This window comes from Lepisma saccharinum, chromosome 5, assembly GCF_977018435.1.
Source record: "Lepisma saccharinum chromosome 5, izLepSacc3.1, whole genome shotgun sequence".
Classification (NCBI taxonomy): domain Eukaryota; kingdom Metazoa; phylum Arthropoda; class Insecta; order Zygentoma; family Lepismatidae; genus Lepisma; species Lepisma saccharinum.
In genome coordinates, this window is record NC_139233.1 from 53217842 (window position 1) to 53237829 (window position 19988).

At 36.2% G+C, this 19988-nt stretch overlaps 1 protein-coding gene across 1 annotated transcript in view; it reads right to left on the reverse strand.

The window, feature by feature from the left end:
• Window positions 1-14702: 14702 nt before the first annotated feature.
• LOC145987827 (uncharacterized) overlaps window positions 14703-19988 on the reverse strand; it is a 59667-nt gene continuing 54381 nt past the window's right edge. Inside the window, exon 11 of the mRNA XM_083122564.1 lies at window positions 14703-15239. Coding sequence (XP_082978690.1) covers window positions 15178-15239 — 62 coding nt within the window. The 3' untranslated portion in view covers window positions 14703-15177. The remainder of the gene's footprint in view (window positions 15240-19988) is intronic.

Sequence of the window (19988 nt, forward strand, 5' to 3'; positions counted from 1 at the left end):
TTATTATTTTAGTTTACTTTAGGCACAGATAGAATAATCAAGACAACATCTAGGTGGGATCCAAGTTTCTCAATTGTGCTTAAAAATTGTGTGTTCTTGTGTGTGTATGTGTACTGAGCTGCACAATACCACTGCACAGTACCAACATACTTGATGATGGATCTGCAGCACTACAGGGGCTCCACAAAACAAATCCTAGATTGCCCACAATATCTGTTTTTGACACACAAATATTACACATGAGAATATGCTCATATTGTCATTGTGATGACTTCATATTAAAGAAAGGTGTCTACACTTTTGCACAGATATTCACATTCTTGTCAAAATGGGGAACATCACCAGGCCCAAACACTGGAAGGATTGACAGACTTGGGAGCTCTTTCTTGATTTGATTGGTGCATGACAATTCTTAGTTGATGGAGAGGTCTGCTTAATTGTACTAACGAACAAGACCCTGGCCTGCTAACTAGGTGCTGAGGTCTTCCATACTCCTGACGGATGCCTCTTCCTAGAGACCAGCTGCTCCCAGTAGCGTGAGGTGAAGCAAAAGAAATCTGTGATGTCCTTAGATGCCTCCTGCCTGAAAGGTCAGCGTAACCTGCAGAACTTCTTTGCACTAGGAATTTGTACTTAAAATTGTGTCCCATGAATAAGGAATACCCAGTAGGACACGTCAACAGCTTGCATTGATAAAGTCCCTGCTCTTCCTATTGATACTACTGACAAGATTTACACTCTGTCTTGGTAATATGTGGAGCAAGGCCATGCATAATGGTAGCGAAGGGGAGTGTGAGTGGGCAGAGCAAACCAGTGCATGCTGCAGCATTTTCCCCTCCATGCACTCACTCCCCTCACACATTGATTGGTCAAGTCCTCTCAAGCCCTACTTGTGCAGAAGACTTGTTTTTTGTTCGCTTGCACCAGAGATTCATGGGGCAGAGTGTAGTGGGGCCTACTAACACACTTCCCAGCAGTCCCTCATTGCTGTATGCTGGATGAAATAATGTGTTCTTTACTAATTTCGGTGCAAGGAATTCAGAGAAAGTCTCAAAATTTGTCTCACGTCACATTTCTGAGATTTTCTCCCAAAAGTCAAGGAAACAAGATTTTGAATCTTCTTAACTTTCATACAAAAATCGATAGAAACATGAACCTTGTATTAGTTATTAATTTTATCTATGTGGATATGCTATAAACATTAAACATGAAAATAATTATTTGCATGAATGTTCAGTATGGAATAAAAGCTTATAAGGTGTAAAAAAAATATTGTATGAAGGAAAGAAAAACATGAATAAAAGACAGATATGGAGTCGCTTGCAATAATTTATTGTGTGTGTCGATGGTCTCAATGGGTATTTATTTATGAAATTGAAAAAAGAACGATACATTTTTATGTATTTTATGCATAGAAAGTAAAAAAAAATAGTAAAGTTCCCCATGCATGTAGTACCTTGCAATGAAAGCATATTAGGGGATGTGGGAGTAATTCTGTGCATTACAGACTATTTGTTGGGTTAATTATGACATATTCATAAAAACAAAAAATTCTTTTAAAAAAATTATGAAATGTACTGGCAACATTGGTCGTGTCAGAGTCCAGTACCAGGTGTGTCAACATCTGGTGATGTTATTCAATTAATTGCCAGATGAAATAAAGGATTTGAAATTTATCATGCACACAAGTAACCTCCCTATATTTTTCTATTTAACACTCGCTATCTTTTATATTTGAAAGAACCTTCCTGATCATGAAAATGTTCAATTCCACTGTGGTGTATAGTGATTTAGGAATTGAGAATCCCTCACTATGTGGTACTGACTTCAATGCGAAGAGCACATCTGCATGTACACGTGTTTTTATTCTTTGGGAAATAGCCACACATTACAGTGGGACAAAAATAATATTCTGTCACGTGGTCCCTTGGTTCAGGCCATATCATCATCAAAAGGCATTGAATGAATACCATTCAACCATTCTCTTAGTGTTACAGCACATGGTACAGTGCTGTACATGGGCGGTCTTGATCTCCCGACGACAACCAAAGTACAGTCGGTACACTATCTTTACACAATCTGTGATTTTACATTGCAATTTTACAGTGCATTGGTAAAAAATGTAGCAGAATGTGTTAGGGTGATATACACAGCTAAGGGGTTCTTTCAGTCGACATAGTTTATCACAGCACAGTCCACTGTGTCACTGCACGAATCTAACGCTGTAAACTGCATGTTTATTTATTACGATATATAATTATATATTTTATTATAGCAAATAGGGTTAGAATAAACCTCACATGCCAATACATAAGACACGACTGAAGGTATACATGATGATTTGTCACGCAAACAGTTCGCAGGGTTGCCAGATTACAAGAAAAGCAGAATTCAGCGGTGCATACATTACCCATACTATACTGAATATGATGTCACGCGTATCTCAAAAATGGTACGTGATTGAGAAAAATGAGTAGCAAATCCGAAATCAGCATGCTGAAATTAATTAAGAACACCTATTCTCTAACAGGATACAAAATGGCTGTTCCCTAGTGTTTACTATAGGAAGGTAAAGTCATAACAAGATTGTTTTCCTTCAGAGGGAGAGGGATATTTTCATTGGTGCACAAATTTTATAACTGACAGGATAAAACTACTATGGTTAGATGACACTGTATTCAAAGCTTTGCTAAGGTTACACTGTATTTTTGGTCATTTTACAGTTCTTGCAGTAGGCCTGAGTGGCAGAATGTTCAGCATGACATACTAGGAAGTCGGCAGTCCTAGATTAAGACATGGGTGCATTTCATTCTAGTTATTTCTTCATCTGTTTCAACAATTCTCATTCATCACCATGGCTACTAATCTAGAGAGGTAGAAGAGTGACTGAAAATAATCAATAATACAAATAATTCCACACATACATACATACCTACCTACCTTTGTAGGATAATACGATTGATTGATTTTACTTCGCTTTTGTGCCACTTTTGACTAATTTGCAAAGATGAGGATGAGTGATGACATGATGAAATTGATGAATGGACACTACAAACATCCATGCCCAGGCCAAGATTCAAACCCGGGACCCCTAGCATCGTAGCGCAATGTGCTAACCACTCTGCCACGGGGGCCAGCTTAGGATAATAGGAATGACAAATGGTGAATTGATAAAAAATGGGTTAACACAATGACACATCTACGTCTTACTCAGGATTGAAACCTAGGATCCCTGCCTTCATAGCATGAAAACCACTCTCCCACACAGCTTGGCTCCTTGCAGTGTGTTCATAAATGTGCAAAAAGTACCAAATGCATTCTAGGAATTGTATGTACTTTTTGTAAAGGTGTACTGAAATTCCAATTTAGTAGCTGTAACAAACATTCACAGATTACAGTTGTTTTATATTTGTCACAACAAAGTTTCACTTATCTAGCAAATAAAACTAGTCTCTCATGTCTAATGCTTCGAGCGAGATCATGTTTTGATATTCTCAAATCCTATACAGAATCCGGTGCAAATAATTTCTCACAATCCAAAGGTTCTCTGATCAGTAACTACAATTTCCAGGAAATTTGGACTGTACAATGAGGCCAGTACACATTTTGCATAACTAGGTTGAATGATTGAATTGTTTTAAGTCTACTTTATGCACAGATAGGCTTATCAGGACAGGATCTACAGTTTAAAGTGGAATCCAAACCACTATGCAATGTGCCTCCACAAGGAAGTAAACCCCAGACCCTTTTAATTACAAGGCAATAACCTTACTCCTATGCCATCCATCAGGGAGGCCATGCAGGGGCGCCAACTTGTCAAAATTATTGGGGAGGGGGCTCTGATCACTGAAATACAAGTCTCGTCAACCATAATAGCAATATATTCCAGACTTTTAATATCTGCTACCACGGAGCGCAAAACAGATCTCCCTAATATATCAATGATCTCGTTCTGAATGTCATGTGAGAGCCATTTGTAGCCTGAACGTCCCATCCACTCCCCTAGTTCATGCACATTGTCTTTTGAAACTCTTTTTAGTAAAAATGTTAACAATACTCATAATTATATATATATAGTAATAAGTCACGTGTTTTGCTGTCTTTGGTCATAGCCCTCCCCCCGCCCCCCCAAAAGTTGATGGTTTAGAACATTTCAAATATGTGTATATAAAGTTAAGTTCATGTGGCACAAATTCAGAGTAAAGAGAAGTAAAATAGTACATTAGAGCCTCTTTAACAAAATTATTTGGGGGGCTCTGGCTCTCCCCCATTGTTAACATTGGGGGGTAGCCCCCAAGCCCCATGGAGTTGGTGCCTATGAGTCCATGCATAGCTAGGCTTCAGAAAAGTATCAACTGATATCCGTAAAATTACCAATAATTTTAGCAATCCAATACATCCATTAACAACCTGTAACTTAGTGCAAAACCATTTTTTAGCATTTTTATGACTTTAGAAATATAATTCTTCTTTATAAATGTCTACATATAGTTTCTTTTTCAAAGCAAACACATTGCAGTTAACTGGTTATGGTTTCTTACATTACGAGTTGAAAAAAAAAATCAGGTTCTTGATGGAATATCTGCAAATTTATGTCAGATTAGAATATCAGTTAATGATATCAGTAAATTTTATAGTCATACTCTATCAGCATCGACACAAATTCCTTATATTACCTGATAATGGTAAATCAATGCTAGTATTGGCTCAAACCTAGGGAAAACCACTATGTTCGATAACAAAATACACTTGTCTATACAAAAAAAAAAAAAAAGTGACAGCTGATATAAACGTCAGTAAAAATTTTAGCATTCCAATATTTCAATAAATATAGCCTGCAAATTAGCTCAAAATTCTGTCATTTTGTTAGCATTGTTTTTATGAATATTAAGATATAATTTACATACCCTGGTTTCGTAAATAACAGATTGCTAAAATCATAGTCATCTGATTACTTAATTAAGGAACTGATCGAACCATTCAAGTTATTTATGGATTTTTGCAATTTTATACCCGACAGTAATTTATATCTGCACCAGCAAAGCCTTCACATAGGTTTATACTTAAAAATAGAAAAGGAAAGGTAACCTCTCTGCAGTGCACCATGCCACGGAGCCACATACAGTGTCTGTCACACATTCTCATTCTTATCCATAGATAACGTGGTTTGCCCCACACATTGATCTAGAGGTTTCGGGTAAGCTCCAGTGCCACTTATGCAATAGCAGAGAAAAGTGTTCACTCACCCATATGGCAGTTAGATGACATACCGACTCGACTGCTGCAGCTCTCAAATAATATGTATGCACTTGAAAAAATATATACCCTTATAACAAGCTTCCTTTACTGTTTTTTTTAATATTATACATATGGAAACCTTACATTTACAATTTACTCTGAAAATTAATAATCTTTGTATTGATGCATTTAGTAGGTTTTTTATCAGTTTTTCAAGTTGATCTTGTGATTAGTGATTATAGAGCAGACTAGCTAAGCAGGTACCACTGATATTTAACGAGCTGAAAACCTCAACTATCTGGCTGATCACCTCAAATTATTCTGTACACACATATTGCAGGAAACATATTCTATCTAACATATGTACAACTATATTTATTCATTCACTTTTATATATATATATGTATAAAATATATATGTGGTTGGTGAGTATTTATGTGTGTACATTTACACATTTATAATAAAATATACACTTTCACACAATACTCTCTATATATATGTAAATCATTCATAACTTTAAACCCCACATCTGATATATTTTTCAACCCAAAGCATTTAGAGCTAACAAAACAAACAGGTATTATCTAATCGGAAAAAAAAAAACTTTCGGAACAGTATCATCATAGCATCCACTTTTTGCATGTGCTCAGGGTGGTATTTGAAAGGGAGATGAAGGTAAATTGCCATCTCTGGTTGCTATTTTTTCCCCTTTGGGGCAAACTAACTCATGCTTCAAGAGTTGTTCCTTGAATCCCCCCCCCCCACTGGAAATTTATGAAAATACCACACTGCATGTACTGCATAAAGTGGAAGCAAGACAATAAACAATATATATACTGAATGCATAAGCAATTTCTACTAAGGTGCATATTTGGCACTAGATCACAAGTTTAGCATAAATTTATGTTAAATGTACATGTGAGAAAGAAAAAAACTATTTTTAATACTCTTCTTCACAATAATCTTTCCCTGAAGTCCATAAAATATAGTATTAAAAATAGTTTTGACTACAGAAAAAACTGTATAAACAAAATATAATATTCATTCCAACATTTCAATAGCACTAATATTTGCTGCTTTTCATGGTAATAAAGCTCAGCTGCCAATATTAGCCATTCTATTTTTCCTAAGTAATTACAAGATAATCCTCAACATATTGAAAGCATAACAATTTCAAAGCTTATGGTATTTTTTACTCCAAAAACTGCAATGTTACACCATTTCTGACTTCATTCACTGCACTACCAAAAGTTTAATTTCACATACTTTGGACCTTCAAAGAAATTGACATACATACCATATGAAAATATATCCATGCATGCATTAATTGAACTTTATAAATGGAATAACGATTAAAATTTTGTTGAATGTTAAAAGACAAGAGCAAAATTAATATTTTACATTCTAATGAACAAAAACTATTTTAACAGATACGTGTGATGGGACAGGTCAAATGTTCCAATGTCTGCCTATGGAAAAGCAAAAAACTTTGTAATAAATTATTCTATGTAAGTAATTAACTACATTTTGCTTAAAAAGTAGTTATCTAAAGCTTTCTCATTTTCTCATGAACAGCACTTCAAATGGGACTGCTCTGCATGGATTTGAAATTAATAAAATATTTCTTGGACTTTACAATGTATAGTTATGAGTTTTTTTTTAGATTTTTGTTTCTTTGCACGAGAAATATTTTCAAATGGACTGTATTTTAATGCTATTTTAGTATCAACCACAGTGAGAAGGGTGTATTTTGTGCCTACGAATTTCAAACAGAGATTATGATTCCTTATTATGCTTGCTTCTACTTTGTTGTCTGTCTTCCAACATATTAAATGTGCAGTTTTTGGTTCAGGACATCCGACACAGTGAAAAGGAGCATGCTGCCAAGCACAGCTTAGAAAGAGGGCATTTCTTGGAACGTATTAATTTTTTAAAAATCAAACAAAGTTCCTAATTTAGCTTTTATATTTGGACTTCTTTTGATCAACTAAAGATGAGCCACGATCGGTAGAGCATCTGACTACCACTCGGGAGACCTGGGTTAAATTCTGACCTCGTCCCCGCATAAAGAGACTCTGGGGCTCACCAACCTCAAATCAATGAGTACCTTGGGGCAGCCCTAGGGGGTAAAGGTGACTGGAGCATGATTCTGATTAAATCACCTCCAAAATGGCCAAGATCGAGAATGTGTGAGGCCCAACCCCCACATGCCTTCATGGCATGGTGTATGTGCACGGGGAACTTCACCTTTACCTTGAGCAACTGGCCATTTGTCAGTTCATTTTGTAGATTTTTATATATGTATATATATATTGTAGTATAACATATTGTAGGTTTGTGCGTGTTACTCACTATTAAAGGAAATAAATACCTTAAATAGTATTGATTAATTTAACTGCTTACGTGAGTGAGTATGGAGTCTTATTAGGACAACGTTTCGGAGGTCAGACTGCCTCCTTCATCAGTCTGGCCTCCGAAACGTTGTCCTAATAAGACTCCATACTCACACGTAAGTAGTTAAATTAATCAATACTATTTAACGTGTTTATTTCATTTACTGTAGTACCAAATCACCTAAAACTTTAGAAAATGTGCAAACTATAGGCTTCCCTTTCCTTGCTTTCACCCCCACTGTTTACGTCGATGCTATTTGAGCAAAGAGCTTTCCACCAGCATGACTGAAGCATTAAAACATTAGCATCACTGCCAGATTCAAATATGGTGGTGGATAAGTAGAATAACTACAAAGCAGAACAACCTGTACTTTAATGAAATGCAAAATTATAGGTTGATTTTTTTTATTTTTTAGAAGAAACTTATTCCAGATTATTTCATTTACACCTGTGGTGGCAGATAAAGGAATAAAGCAAACACGTATTGCCAAGTCAGTTACGGAGTGGCTGCAGCTCAGAAATAAATGCAAGTATTGTTCACATTTTTTAGTAATTTTACGAGCTTGAACTGTTACTGGCCATGGGATACTACCCACTTTACATAGAAACCTGTGAAGAAGGAAGAATAATTTAAACATGTGATGCTGCATTTTCATCAAAATTATTTACAAACAAGACCATCTTTGTCTAAATTGTGGTAAAATGGAAGAAACAGAGAATCACTGTGTTGGAAAACTTCCTGCCTTCTGACGTTTCACTAATTTCACATTGGCTTTGTCAAGAGTGGTAAGACTGAGGACTTGTGTGCACTAAAAATTAGCAGAATATGCTGGATAAACTTCATAAAATATGCACTAAAATGTGCAAAATAAAAAACAATATGGACAGCAATTACAAGAACAATTCCACTGGTATACTACAGGTACAAAGAAAAAGAAACTGTTACAGAAACAAGATTGACTGAGTCCGTATTTTAAATCCAATTTATGCACAGTAAGGCTAATTGATACTGGACCTACAGTTTAAAGTGGGATATGAACCACTGTGCAATGTGCCTCCACCGGGTATCGAGCCCGGGACCCCTTGATTACAAGGCAACAAGGTCATCAAGGGAGGTCCTCTACACAAGATACAATAAGTAAAGTTATCTATTTTTATTGAAAAGGTTATAGCAAAAGTCCTTGCAATATTGCAACTGGAAAATGAAGTACATAAGAATTCTCACTTCCTCCTAACAAACATTACAAAAGACTTAGGCAACTTTCCCATCAATAACACAGCACTTCTCCCAGGATCCATCAACAGACAGGATGCTGGAAGTGATGAGAAGGTCTGGACACCCATCTCACAATCAGTCCCCTTCCCATGCTGCCTCCTCCCCAATATATAAAAAAAACTATTTAAAAGAACTTACTGCAAATAGCTACATGTAAAATCCATATTTGTGTAAATTAAATGGAACTGCCTCTGACAAAACATTTTTGCTTCAGCATGTTCATTTCTTTTGGAGTCATTATTTGCAGTCAGTCTACTTCATATATTTGAAATCGCAGGACGCTTTTCTTTAGTCATCTTCAAAGTCAAGAACAAAACAAAAGTGACTAAATATATTTGGTAATGAACGTATGTGACTTACATAGACATGGACAAAAATATATATATATATATTATTCTAAAATGGCAAGGTCTATCAGGCAAGAGACATTCCAATCCCCAACTCCCTCTGCAGTCTGAAATCAGTGACTGATTTTACTCACATGGTGGTTTTTTTTTGCTAAGGGTTAACTGAGGAGATGAAATATAGAAAAGCTACATAAATTAGGGCATGGGTATGCATATTTGGCCATTTCTGTGATAGGGCATATATTAAACATGTTTGGGTCACATTCAGCACATTTTTGCTTTCTCATGGTAGAAAGAACTTTCTTTGTATGCTTAGTTATTTCTGAAGTGGAATTGGTCCTTCCACTGGCATATTCTGAAAATTTGACTTGGTTTACTGCAACAATTCTTATTTATTGTATGTATTTATGATATATTAATTATATGTAATAGAAACTTAACACCAATGCAGGCATGCATGTAAAACAAAAGGAGAAGCCCGACAACTTCAAATCTTCCATCAATTTCTATGTAAAGGGTGTCTCAGAAATATTTTCGTTTTTGAATTCGCCCTCTGGGGCAATTCGCACATTACGGAGAAATGAGATTGATCGCAAACGTTTGGCAACATTGTTAATATTTAGTTGCCGTCGAGCGCTTTACGGGGCAGCAACGTGCTTTTTGTGTTCCGGCTACTTCTCACGTCACCAACGAATCACTGACCCCAGAAAGGGTCATCAGTCGCAGAGGGGACATTACCTGGCCACCAAGAAGTCCCGATTTGACACCAGAAATTTTTTGTTATGGGGTTACCTTAAGAGTAAGGTATACACCCCAATGCCACAAAATTTGAGAGAATTGAAGCAAAGAATTACAGATGAAATCAATGCTATTCCTCGTACAATGCTTCGGCAAGTGATCGAAAACTTTAGTTCAAGAATAATTGAATGTAAAAACATAAACGGTCACCATTTGTCAAATACTCTTTTCCACAAATAAAAATTTAATATTTAAGCTTTCTTTTGGTAATAAATTTATCTTTATACAAAAAATTTAAGTATTTAATTTAATAGTTTTAAAAACTAAAATATTTCTGAGACACCCTTTATATACATAAAAAAGTTGGTTGGAGAATATGCTACCGGTCACTTCTATGATGAACCTAGAGTTGTTAATGAAGGCAGTGATCCTTGCAAATTAATTAGATAATCTACAAAAACTGCAATGCAGAAATACAGAATTTTACATGTACAATCCAAGGATTTGCCACTTTTGTATCTCTCTGCATAGCCATATTTTTCATCACAGATGTTGGACATGAAAATACAGATGGTGTTTGAGGTATGGCAGCTTCCTTTTGGGTTGAGGGTGAATTTGCCAGTGGCAGTGTAAAATCACATAAAATTGAATGTACAATGATATTTTGAGAGAAATTGCCATATTCAATCATTTTGGTTCTTATCCAGCAGAAAAACTTAAATTTGCTCAATAGTTCAGACTTTTCACAGCCACTGCCACTTGAGTCCTGCATGGGACCACTTTTGCTCACTCGTACTCGTTCGAGTCTCCCACCCTCGAGCGTATACAATGAAATATCATTTTAATGTGACAATAATAGTAGACATATATATGTAAAATATCTGCCTTGATAGTTTCAGCCCACTATCATCTATTTCATTTTCATATGTCACTGTGTATTGGTATGATAGACTAAACTACATTTTAATATAGAGATGATGACTTTTCATCTAAGTGTCAATTTCACTGCGTCCTTCACTTTACGATCCATATTTGAGGGCCCATTACCGAAGACAAATTATGGTTATACGTATACTACTGGGTTTCCAAGTTTATATTGCTTGTTTTGCCTGTTAGAGCGTTATTCGAGCAAGCGAAGGTCTCAATTCCGTACGCTATCTAGTATCGTCCATGCAAACTATTTGATGCTCGTGCAACATCCTTTCCTAGCAGCACTCTGCCGCAAAATAAACATTGTTCATGGCATGGTGTGGTAAATATGATGAAAGTATTGTATAGTAAAATTCTGTATTTCCACATGGCAATGCCAACTTGACTATGTAGGCAACACCATCTGCATTATACTACAAGAACCAACAGGCAAACACAAGCCACATAAGCTCCTCCACCAGAGTAGGCCCACCCAACAGGCTCCTTCACCAAGAATATTATCAATATTACCACTACCATCCAGCACTAACCTGCACAAGCACACCCCACCTAGCACCTGTACTTCGAAAGATTGTGGAAAACAACAAATGCAGATCAGCTGCACCACATTCAATCCCCAATCAAATAAGCACAAAGGCACATCCCACTGAGCAGCACTCAACATCCTCTAGTATCACCAAGATGACACAAATCTGAACTACCACTGACTGGAAGTAAACAAGCAGTGATATGTTACCATCTCTGTCCTAGAAACCAAAACCTGTGTAGAGGTTCTTTGGAATTAATTGGACAACAACAAAAGGCAGTGTGGAAATATAGAATTTTACCACACAAAAAATATTGGTGGTTGTTTTTGACAATTTAAACAGTGGCATGCAGTGACCATGGCACTTGGGGTAGCAACTTATGAGTAAATCTTTAAAGCATTGTGACCTTTTTTCATTGAATTGTTGTGCAAGTCCGCTTTATGCACAGGTAGGCTAATTGGGACTGGATGTAGTTTTAAAGTGGGATCCGAACCACTGTGAAATGTGCCTCCATTGGGTATCAAACCCAGGAACCCTTGGTTACAAAGGGGAAACGTTACCACTGCACCATCGCGGAGTCCCTAATGAGCTTGTTTCATGCTAAAACCTGTGTTTTGTATATAATGTGTAAAATTTGTGGTGTAAATATTGTAACCCCCCCCCCCCCTCTTGAGTTCCTTGGACAAAATTGAAAGACTGGACTCAAACGTGGAACCCCTTGATTACTGTTTGACCAGCGATCCGAGAGCTCTCGAGTTTTCTGCGCATGACCGAAGTAGCAGAGTCCAGTCGTAAATTGGGGGAGTTTGCGGAGGCGCTTCTCTGAAACACGAGCAGCGCGAGTGTCACGTGGGGAAAGAAAGCAATGTTGCCAACCGGAGAATATTGACACAAGATATTGGAAGTGCTCTGGCCGTGGACAGGTGTCTTTGCAAATGCAGGTCTTGAACGTAGCGCAAGTTCGGCATCTTTGACCCAACCTCAGAGGAAGCCGACCGGACCCGTATCTGGTTTCGGGCCACCACCAAGGGGGTCTGGAAGGGGGGGGGGGGGGGAAGGGGGGCATGAAATATGAAAGTCAACCAAAAATTATGTATTTCACACATATAATTTCATTTTAGCCACAATAATATGTGTTAATTATTGCATGATCACCATAAATTCAAATTTAAGCAATGTTTTTTTATGGAACTGCACTATTTTTGGAGATAATGTGCCTTGTTTGCCCCACTGGAAAAAAATACCTTGTATAAGTGAAACTGCAATTCTTTACCCTACTATCCTTCTATTTTAAATTGTAAGAAGGACAAACGACATGATTGTGATACAAAACAAGTCCTTGTCACAATCCTTTACTTCTGTGCGTGTCCCTCAGTTTTCGATACTTATGTTCTGGTGGATAAGCATCCCCGCAGATTGGTAACACTGTTCAACATGCAACCCCGAACTGCGTTCTCCCGCCTGCCTACCTCTCACGAACTTCCCCTTTTTCTTGGCACTTTGCCAACTGGAGCTCTCGGATTGCTGGTCAAACAGTACAAGGGAAAATATTGCAATTTAGAAACAAAGATACAAGGTCGACTGATCTATCATTGCTACACTTTCTACTCTCAGTGTATATCACTAGATTTAACACAACTTCCTTATGCCATCAAGTTAACTGCTATGGAAAAAGACACAAGGATAAATAAAGACTTTCCTTAAATAACAATATCATCATTCATTTATGGGAGAGAAAAACAAAATGAAACCTCAGCTACAATGGTTGACCATTGGATATCAACACACAAGCTTCTGAATACGAGCCTATCACCTTAAGGGTATGGGGTACAGTTTTGCAATTCTGTCAAAATGCACTTGAATTTAGAACAGGGCCATGTATTCTAGATTATGTACTTCGCCTCATGTGGCAGTTGCAAGAAGCTCTTTCAGTCAATCCATTAACAAATGTGTACTGACTCTGATTTCTCTGATGGAAAATAAACACACTTTCTTTCATATAACATGTTTCACTAATCAGCCCATTTCCACCTTTTTGGCCCACCAAATTATTATTTTCTATTCATGTGTTTAACATGTTCTTGGTTAATAGATCTCATGCTCAAATGCCTGAAGGAAACAGTACCCCTCGTCATTCACCAATGAACTCTCTCACAACAAGAAGCAGAGGAAAGCATGTCAGGTTTCCTTGAAAATACTTAAAGAATGTTCTTCAGAATGTGAAACATACACCATTATTTCTCAACAACTGCTTACTAACACTCAATATTCAACTAAAATTAGCCCTATTGAGCAATAAAATCAACAAAATATTGTTTTTGTAGAACAAATATTTTCTTTAAACCCATGAAAAAACTCATTTCAAAAGTGCACGTCATCAACACCCAGATAACAGAGCTCAGCACATATTTATCCTTGCCATAAAAATATATTTCTCTTTTGTAGGAACAAATGGCATACTAAATATACAACATAGTACACCATGATCTTATTTCTTCACATATATATATCTATATATATTATAAGATTATATATATGTGTGTATATATAATTCATTCTTAAACAGAACAGATTTACTATCCTTCATTTCATCTAGCTCACAGTTTACACTCTAATAATAATCTGAAAGAATTACTTCATTACTACTAACTTCTGTTCAGCAGGGCAACTATGTAATCATTCTAATCTGTACTGGCACCTTGTGTTGCTTAAAATAATATTATAAATCATAACAGATGAGATCACTAGTCATTTTTTCTCAAACTTTATGTTATTTATGTAACACCTGAGATAATAATGGTACTATTGTTCCTAAGTAAGGCAGTTAAACTACAGTATGTGACATAAAAAAATGAATATCTTTGCACATCAGGACACTATTACAATATGGTTTATCTTAAAAGTTCATGAAATGAGTATGATAATTAACAGAATGAGAATCATTTTCAGTATGCTGTAAAATTCAGTAAGTAATGTTTAAGCATTAAATAATCTTTAAGCAAAATGAAATATGTAGTCTTTACTGGTAACCAAAAAATTAAAATTTGTACTCCTATAATCATTTGAAAAATAATTGCATTTGGAATAGTGCAATAGCCATGGAGCTACACAGCATGGTCAATATCTTGAAAACAAAAAATAATAGAATACAATCTCTTCATAGATTGCAAATCCAGTAATTTTATCACTACTATAAAAAATGGAAGATTAAAAAATAATTTTCCATAGCTACCACCTTTGAACAATTCTACGCTTGTAAAACTTTGTCAGGTGCACCATAACAAGATAAAAATTAAGTATTATAACATATAACCTGCTACAATTCCATGATTCCTAGAAGAAGCCCCTTAACATGTTTAAAAAATATTTTAATAAAGTTGTTTTGATTGTAATAATCAAGTTAAAACTCCTATCAAAGGCACCAACTCAGCAAATGTATTAAAACTTCTAAAATACAAATGTACTTTCCTAAACACGCAACTGTAGATTTTAAATATATGAAATGAATACAAGCTTTCCAGTGTATTCTTTCTTTAGATATAAAACTATATAAATAAATATAGAGAAATAATATATATATACACAGAGAAAGAAGAAAGTTGTCTCTTCCGATTAGATAATCACCTTTGTACACTGAACTTAAATTAATAACTATACACTTAACATATGCGAGAACTATTATCGCTACTCCCTGAACAACCAGAATAGAAAACCGGACTTCTTGTCTCCTAATCTGGTGTCTTCCTCTGTTCCTGGATAGACTCTGAACATGGCATCTTGCTGATATTAACTGTATTAAAAAAAGTACAAGTGCTATGAAGTACAGGTTAATGAAAATTGAGGCATATAGTGAAACCTTGATTATACATTTCCAGAGGATTTCATCTGAAATGCAAGAATTTACATTTTGTTTTACTGGAACTGGAAAGTTAAAATATAAGTGGTCTATTCAAAAAGTATCCCACCTTTGGTTGGGAAAAATACAATTATTTACCTACAGGTTTGAAACCCTAATCCCCTTCAAAGTAGTCTTCTTGGGACTGCATACACTTCTCCCAATGGTAGAGCCATTGCTGGAAGCATTTCTGTAAGGCCTCTTTAGGAATGGAATGCAGCTGGACAGTTGCATTCCACATAAAGTCTTCTCACAATTCAAATCAGGTCCCTTTCAGTGACATTTTCAGCTTGAGGAATAGCCAAAAATCAACAGCGTAAGTAGCCTCCTGAACCAGAGGAATTTGCTCGGTCAAGAAAGCCAAATCAGATGTGCAAGTTTCTTCTGGTCCGTAGTTAGCAGCTTCGGCATAAATTTTGTGGACATCCTCTGCAAGGCCAAAACCTCTCTCAAAATGGACTGTATCAAACTAAGTGTTATCCTCATCTCATCTGCAAGTTCTTGGATGGTTACACGATGGTCCTGCATGACCCAAGCCCACACTTGGTCAATCACCTTGTCATTTCGACTTGCTGAGGGCCTAGCGGAATGTGGTTTGTTTTCTCTCTGAAGCAGTTGGCACCACACCTTAACCTTTTGATTACCAAGACCATTTTGCCAGTTAAGCTCCCCGGTCCTGGGCCAATTTTAAGCAAAATGCAGTTTCATTTAGATGACTGTAGATGGGAGGCTAATTGCCCTAGACAGACGAATAATATATCATTATACGCGGAATGAATCATAGAATCTGACTATATAAAATGTATGCACATTGAGTGTATATATGGATGTGGGGGGAGGGGAGGAACCGGAAAATTCCAAAATTTCTGAAGAAAAATGCCCCTTCCCCCATCCGCCTCTGGACAACAAAGTACAGGACATTGTCAAAATACACATGGAAATGATCGCAGGCATGTCTGGAACAAAAAATAATTGCACTATTATCACACGAGCAATAGAACACGACTTGTAGCCCCCTCCCCACCAAACGACATGTCTGTGCACCACTAACTCAAGCCTCGGATTGCAGAGTTACCTTGAAACGCCTGTATATTGGAGGCTAATTGCCCTAGACGGATGAATCAAGTATCGTTATACGTGGAATGAACCATAGATTCAGACTACATACAATTTATGCACATTGAGTGTATATATGGATGTGGGAGGGGAGGAACCTGAAAATTTCAAAATTTCAGAAGAAAAATGCCCCTTCCCCCCCTCCACCCATGGACAACAAAGTACAGCACATTGTCAAAATACACATGAAAATGATCACTGGCATGTCTGAACAAGAAAATAATTGCACTATTATCATATGAGCAATAGAACACGACTTGCACCCCCCACACGACATATCTATGCACCACTGACTCAGTTTCAAAGGAAGCTGCCATCCCCCTTTTTTATGGAAGAACAAGATATGCAAAGTCTTTACGGTGCAGAATATGTGTTAACAATAATATAAAAAAGAAAATCGCAATTCCAGCAAAACAATTACGACATTATGACGTAAAAACTACGAACATGACAAGGTATCTTTTAAAAGATAGGTGGTACCCTGGGGGTTACCGGAACCTATCTTTTAAAAGACAGGTGGTAAACAAGAGGTTAATGTAGGTGATGTTCATGGCATCGTCGCAGAAAGCCTGCTGAATAATCAGAATGGTTTCCACTTGGGTATTGCCATGTTTTTGGCAAAGCTTGATGCAATACCATTGCTCAAATGGTTTACCATTTCACAGCAAATCTGATGGGCATACACCAGACTCGCACACTCACAGGCTGACTGCCAGCTATTTACACTCTCTCCAGGAAGGAAAAATTCATGCATGTGGATAAAGGTGCCCAGCACCTCCACATCACAGGACACCTTCTGTTCTTCATTTGTTCTTGTGGGAGAAAAATTAGGTCGGATACTTTTTAATAGACCACTTATAAAGTGGGAAAAATGTAAAATCAAGGTTCCATTATATTAGGGAGCTTTCAGACCACAGTGACAAGCAATACTTCTCAGTTGAAAATGAATGTTTCAATCATAAGCATAACATTTCGTAACAAGCTGAACATGCGAATTGTTGCTTGCATGTCACTTGAAACATTCTCTCAATAGAATGCACTGTGATACGTCAGTCTGTTGGTCACGCATGCTCAGTGAATGTTTCATATTATTATTACTATTACGGACTGGAGGGAAAAGTGCCTATTCTGGTGCATGCAGTTTGTGGTTGTGTTGCTTCTTGCTGTAATGTGAAGTGACCCTTGCATCACGGGTCACTTGTTGATTGCCACTTTCGTCTGAAAGCTCCTTAAAAATAAAGCTTACTGAAAGTGATGCTACTAGAAAAGATGGACTATTTCAACCAAATTCTTAACCCTGCTAACTACATCCTACGCTCTTGAGGCATGTGCATGAAAAAAAAAAACTGGCACCTCTTGGTGATAAGTAATATTTGATTTATCAAAGACCACTGCAACTGAGACAAGCATCATGTAGTTAAAAATAAATGTGAAACTTTATTACAGTCTCTACTTTTATCATGCCCCCGACATAATTACATCACGAAATGTGTATTGCAATTTTACACCCTGTATAAGATCATCATAGAAAAATAATAATTGCTTTGTAAAAAAGTAGGTATATAATGGAAGATAAAAGATGAAAATTGCCACATTTTGGAAGATAAATCGGATAAGTAGATGATGATGTGATTTGTTGGAGATGATTTTTGTGTCTTCAAACGACATTCCAGAAAGTGTTACATTATCAAACTCTATGACTAAAAAAAGGGGCAAGAGTTGGTATGTAAATGTACAGCTTTTATAAAGTAACACAGCCAAGAGACGTGTGATGTAGTTGAAAGGATATTTTATGACATGCCTGTGCACATTACTCAATTATGTTTAGTTACAAAAAAAACTAAGTCTGAATCGATTCTTATGAAACTATGTAATTACAGTATAAACTACTACTTATTCTAATTTTTCACTTCCTATGTTTATGCTTGACTTGCCTTCACAGATGCTGGCGACAGATTCAAATTATTAAGTAGAGTACAACTCTCATTTTTATGATTTTTAAGAGGCCTCTTAAACACGTAAAAAAAACATAAAATGTGGGAAATGTTAAAAAAAAAAACAAGAGAGGTGAAACTTAAGTGCAAGTAAGAAACCATTACACAATCCACTTATTTGAGCATATAATATATTAAAAAGAATTTAACAACATGAAAGAAGTAAGGAAAAAAGCAAGACATGACAGATGAACAACCTCCTCTCATGGGCAGAGGTTGGTACTCTTTTAGCTTCTGCTTATTAGGTTCAATTCTGCTTCTGTTAATTGGCAATTGGTTGCTAGTTTTACAAGTCTCGGGTAATGGGTGATCACTTATTGTTAGATGTCAGGATCATCTTTACGTAAGGCAATCAAAGTGTCCTGGATTCAGTTCACATGAAGACATGTAGAATCGTGTGGATCCCACTTTAAACTGCATAGTCTATGGGCCAGCTAAAAATTCGGTATAATTTGGGGGTACTAATTTTCCTTAAACCACAGTTATATGGGTGTCTAAGGATACCAAAAAACCATGATTGCCATTTGAAAATGGTGCCTAATAGAAAGGCAGCCAATCCAAAATGGCAGATGTTGACTTTCGAAAAAATGACTATCTCTAAAACTAATTACCTGATTGCCATGCTCTTTTTTGTAAATGTAAGCTTAAGATATGTTCTACATTTAAGGCTATGAGAGATTTATTGGAATTTGTAACAGTTAATTAGTAAATCGTGGATTAGTAAAAAAAAAAATAATCGTACTACTAGTCTTGTGTTTTGTTCTTATATGTGCTGAGTGTCTCTATACAGCTTTAGTTTTTAATCTGGTTAAGGAGATTTTAGTCCTCAGAGACACATGTTGATTTTCTATCTTTGGTAATAGGCTTGGTTCCCTATAATGTGACAGGTGCAAGTAGCCTAAGTGCTGACATGCCCAAAAATTTTAATTTCAATCAATCAATCTTCCATGGACTCCAGTAACAAATAAACAAAATTCATTGTTAGTTAGTACTACAACAACTACTACTACTACTAATAAAATAACTTTTTTTTTATTATTAAATGTTATTACCGGTATCTAACAATAACACGTACAATGGTCAGTACCAGCTGCAATATGTCTGATTAAGTAGGACTACAGGGGCATCTGTCTAGTAGCATTCGCTGTACACTCTACATAATTAATTCAATTAATATGGATTCTGTGTTCAAAACCAACAAGTGCAATATGTAAAATTAAAGATAAGAGTTTACGCTACAATATTTGTTCGGAACACATTTTTCTCAGATGCCTAGATTATTAGTAATTTAATGATAAACGTAAAATTTTTAGTAAAAAATACCATTTTTTTTACTATCCGTGATTAAGTAACAGTTACTAATATCGAAAAATCTCTCATAACCTTAAATGTAGAACACATCTTAAGCTTAAGTTTGCAAAAAAGAGAATTGCAATCGGATCATTAATTTTACAGATATAGTAGCTTTTTCAAAATTCAACATCCGTCATCTTGGATTGGCTGCTATTTGTATTAGCTACCACTTTGAGATGGC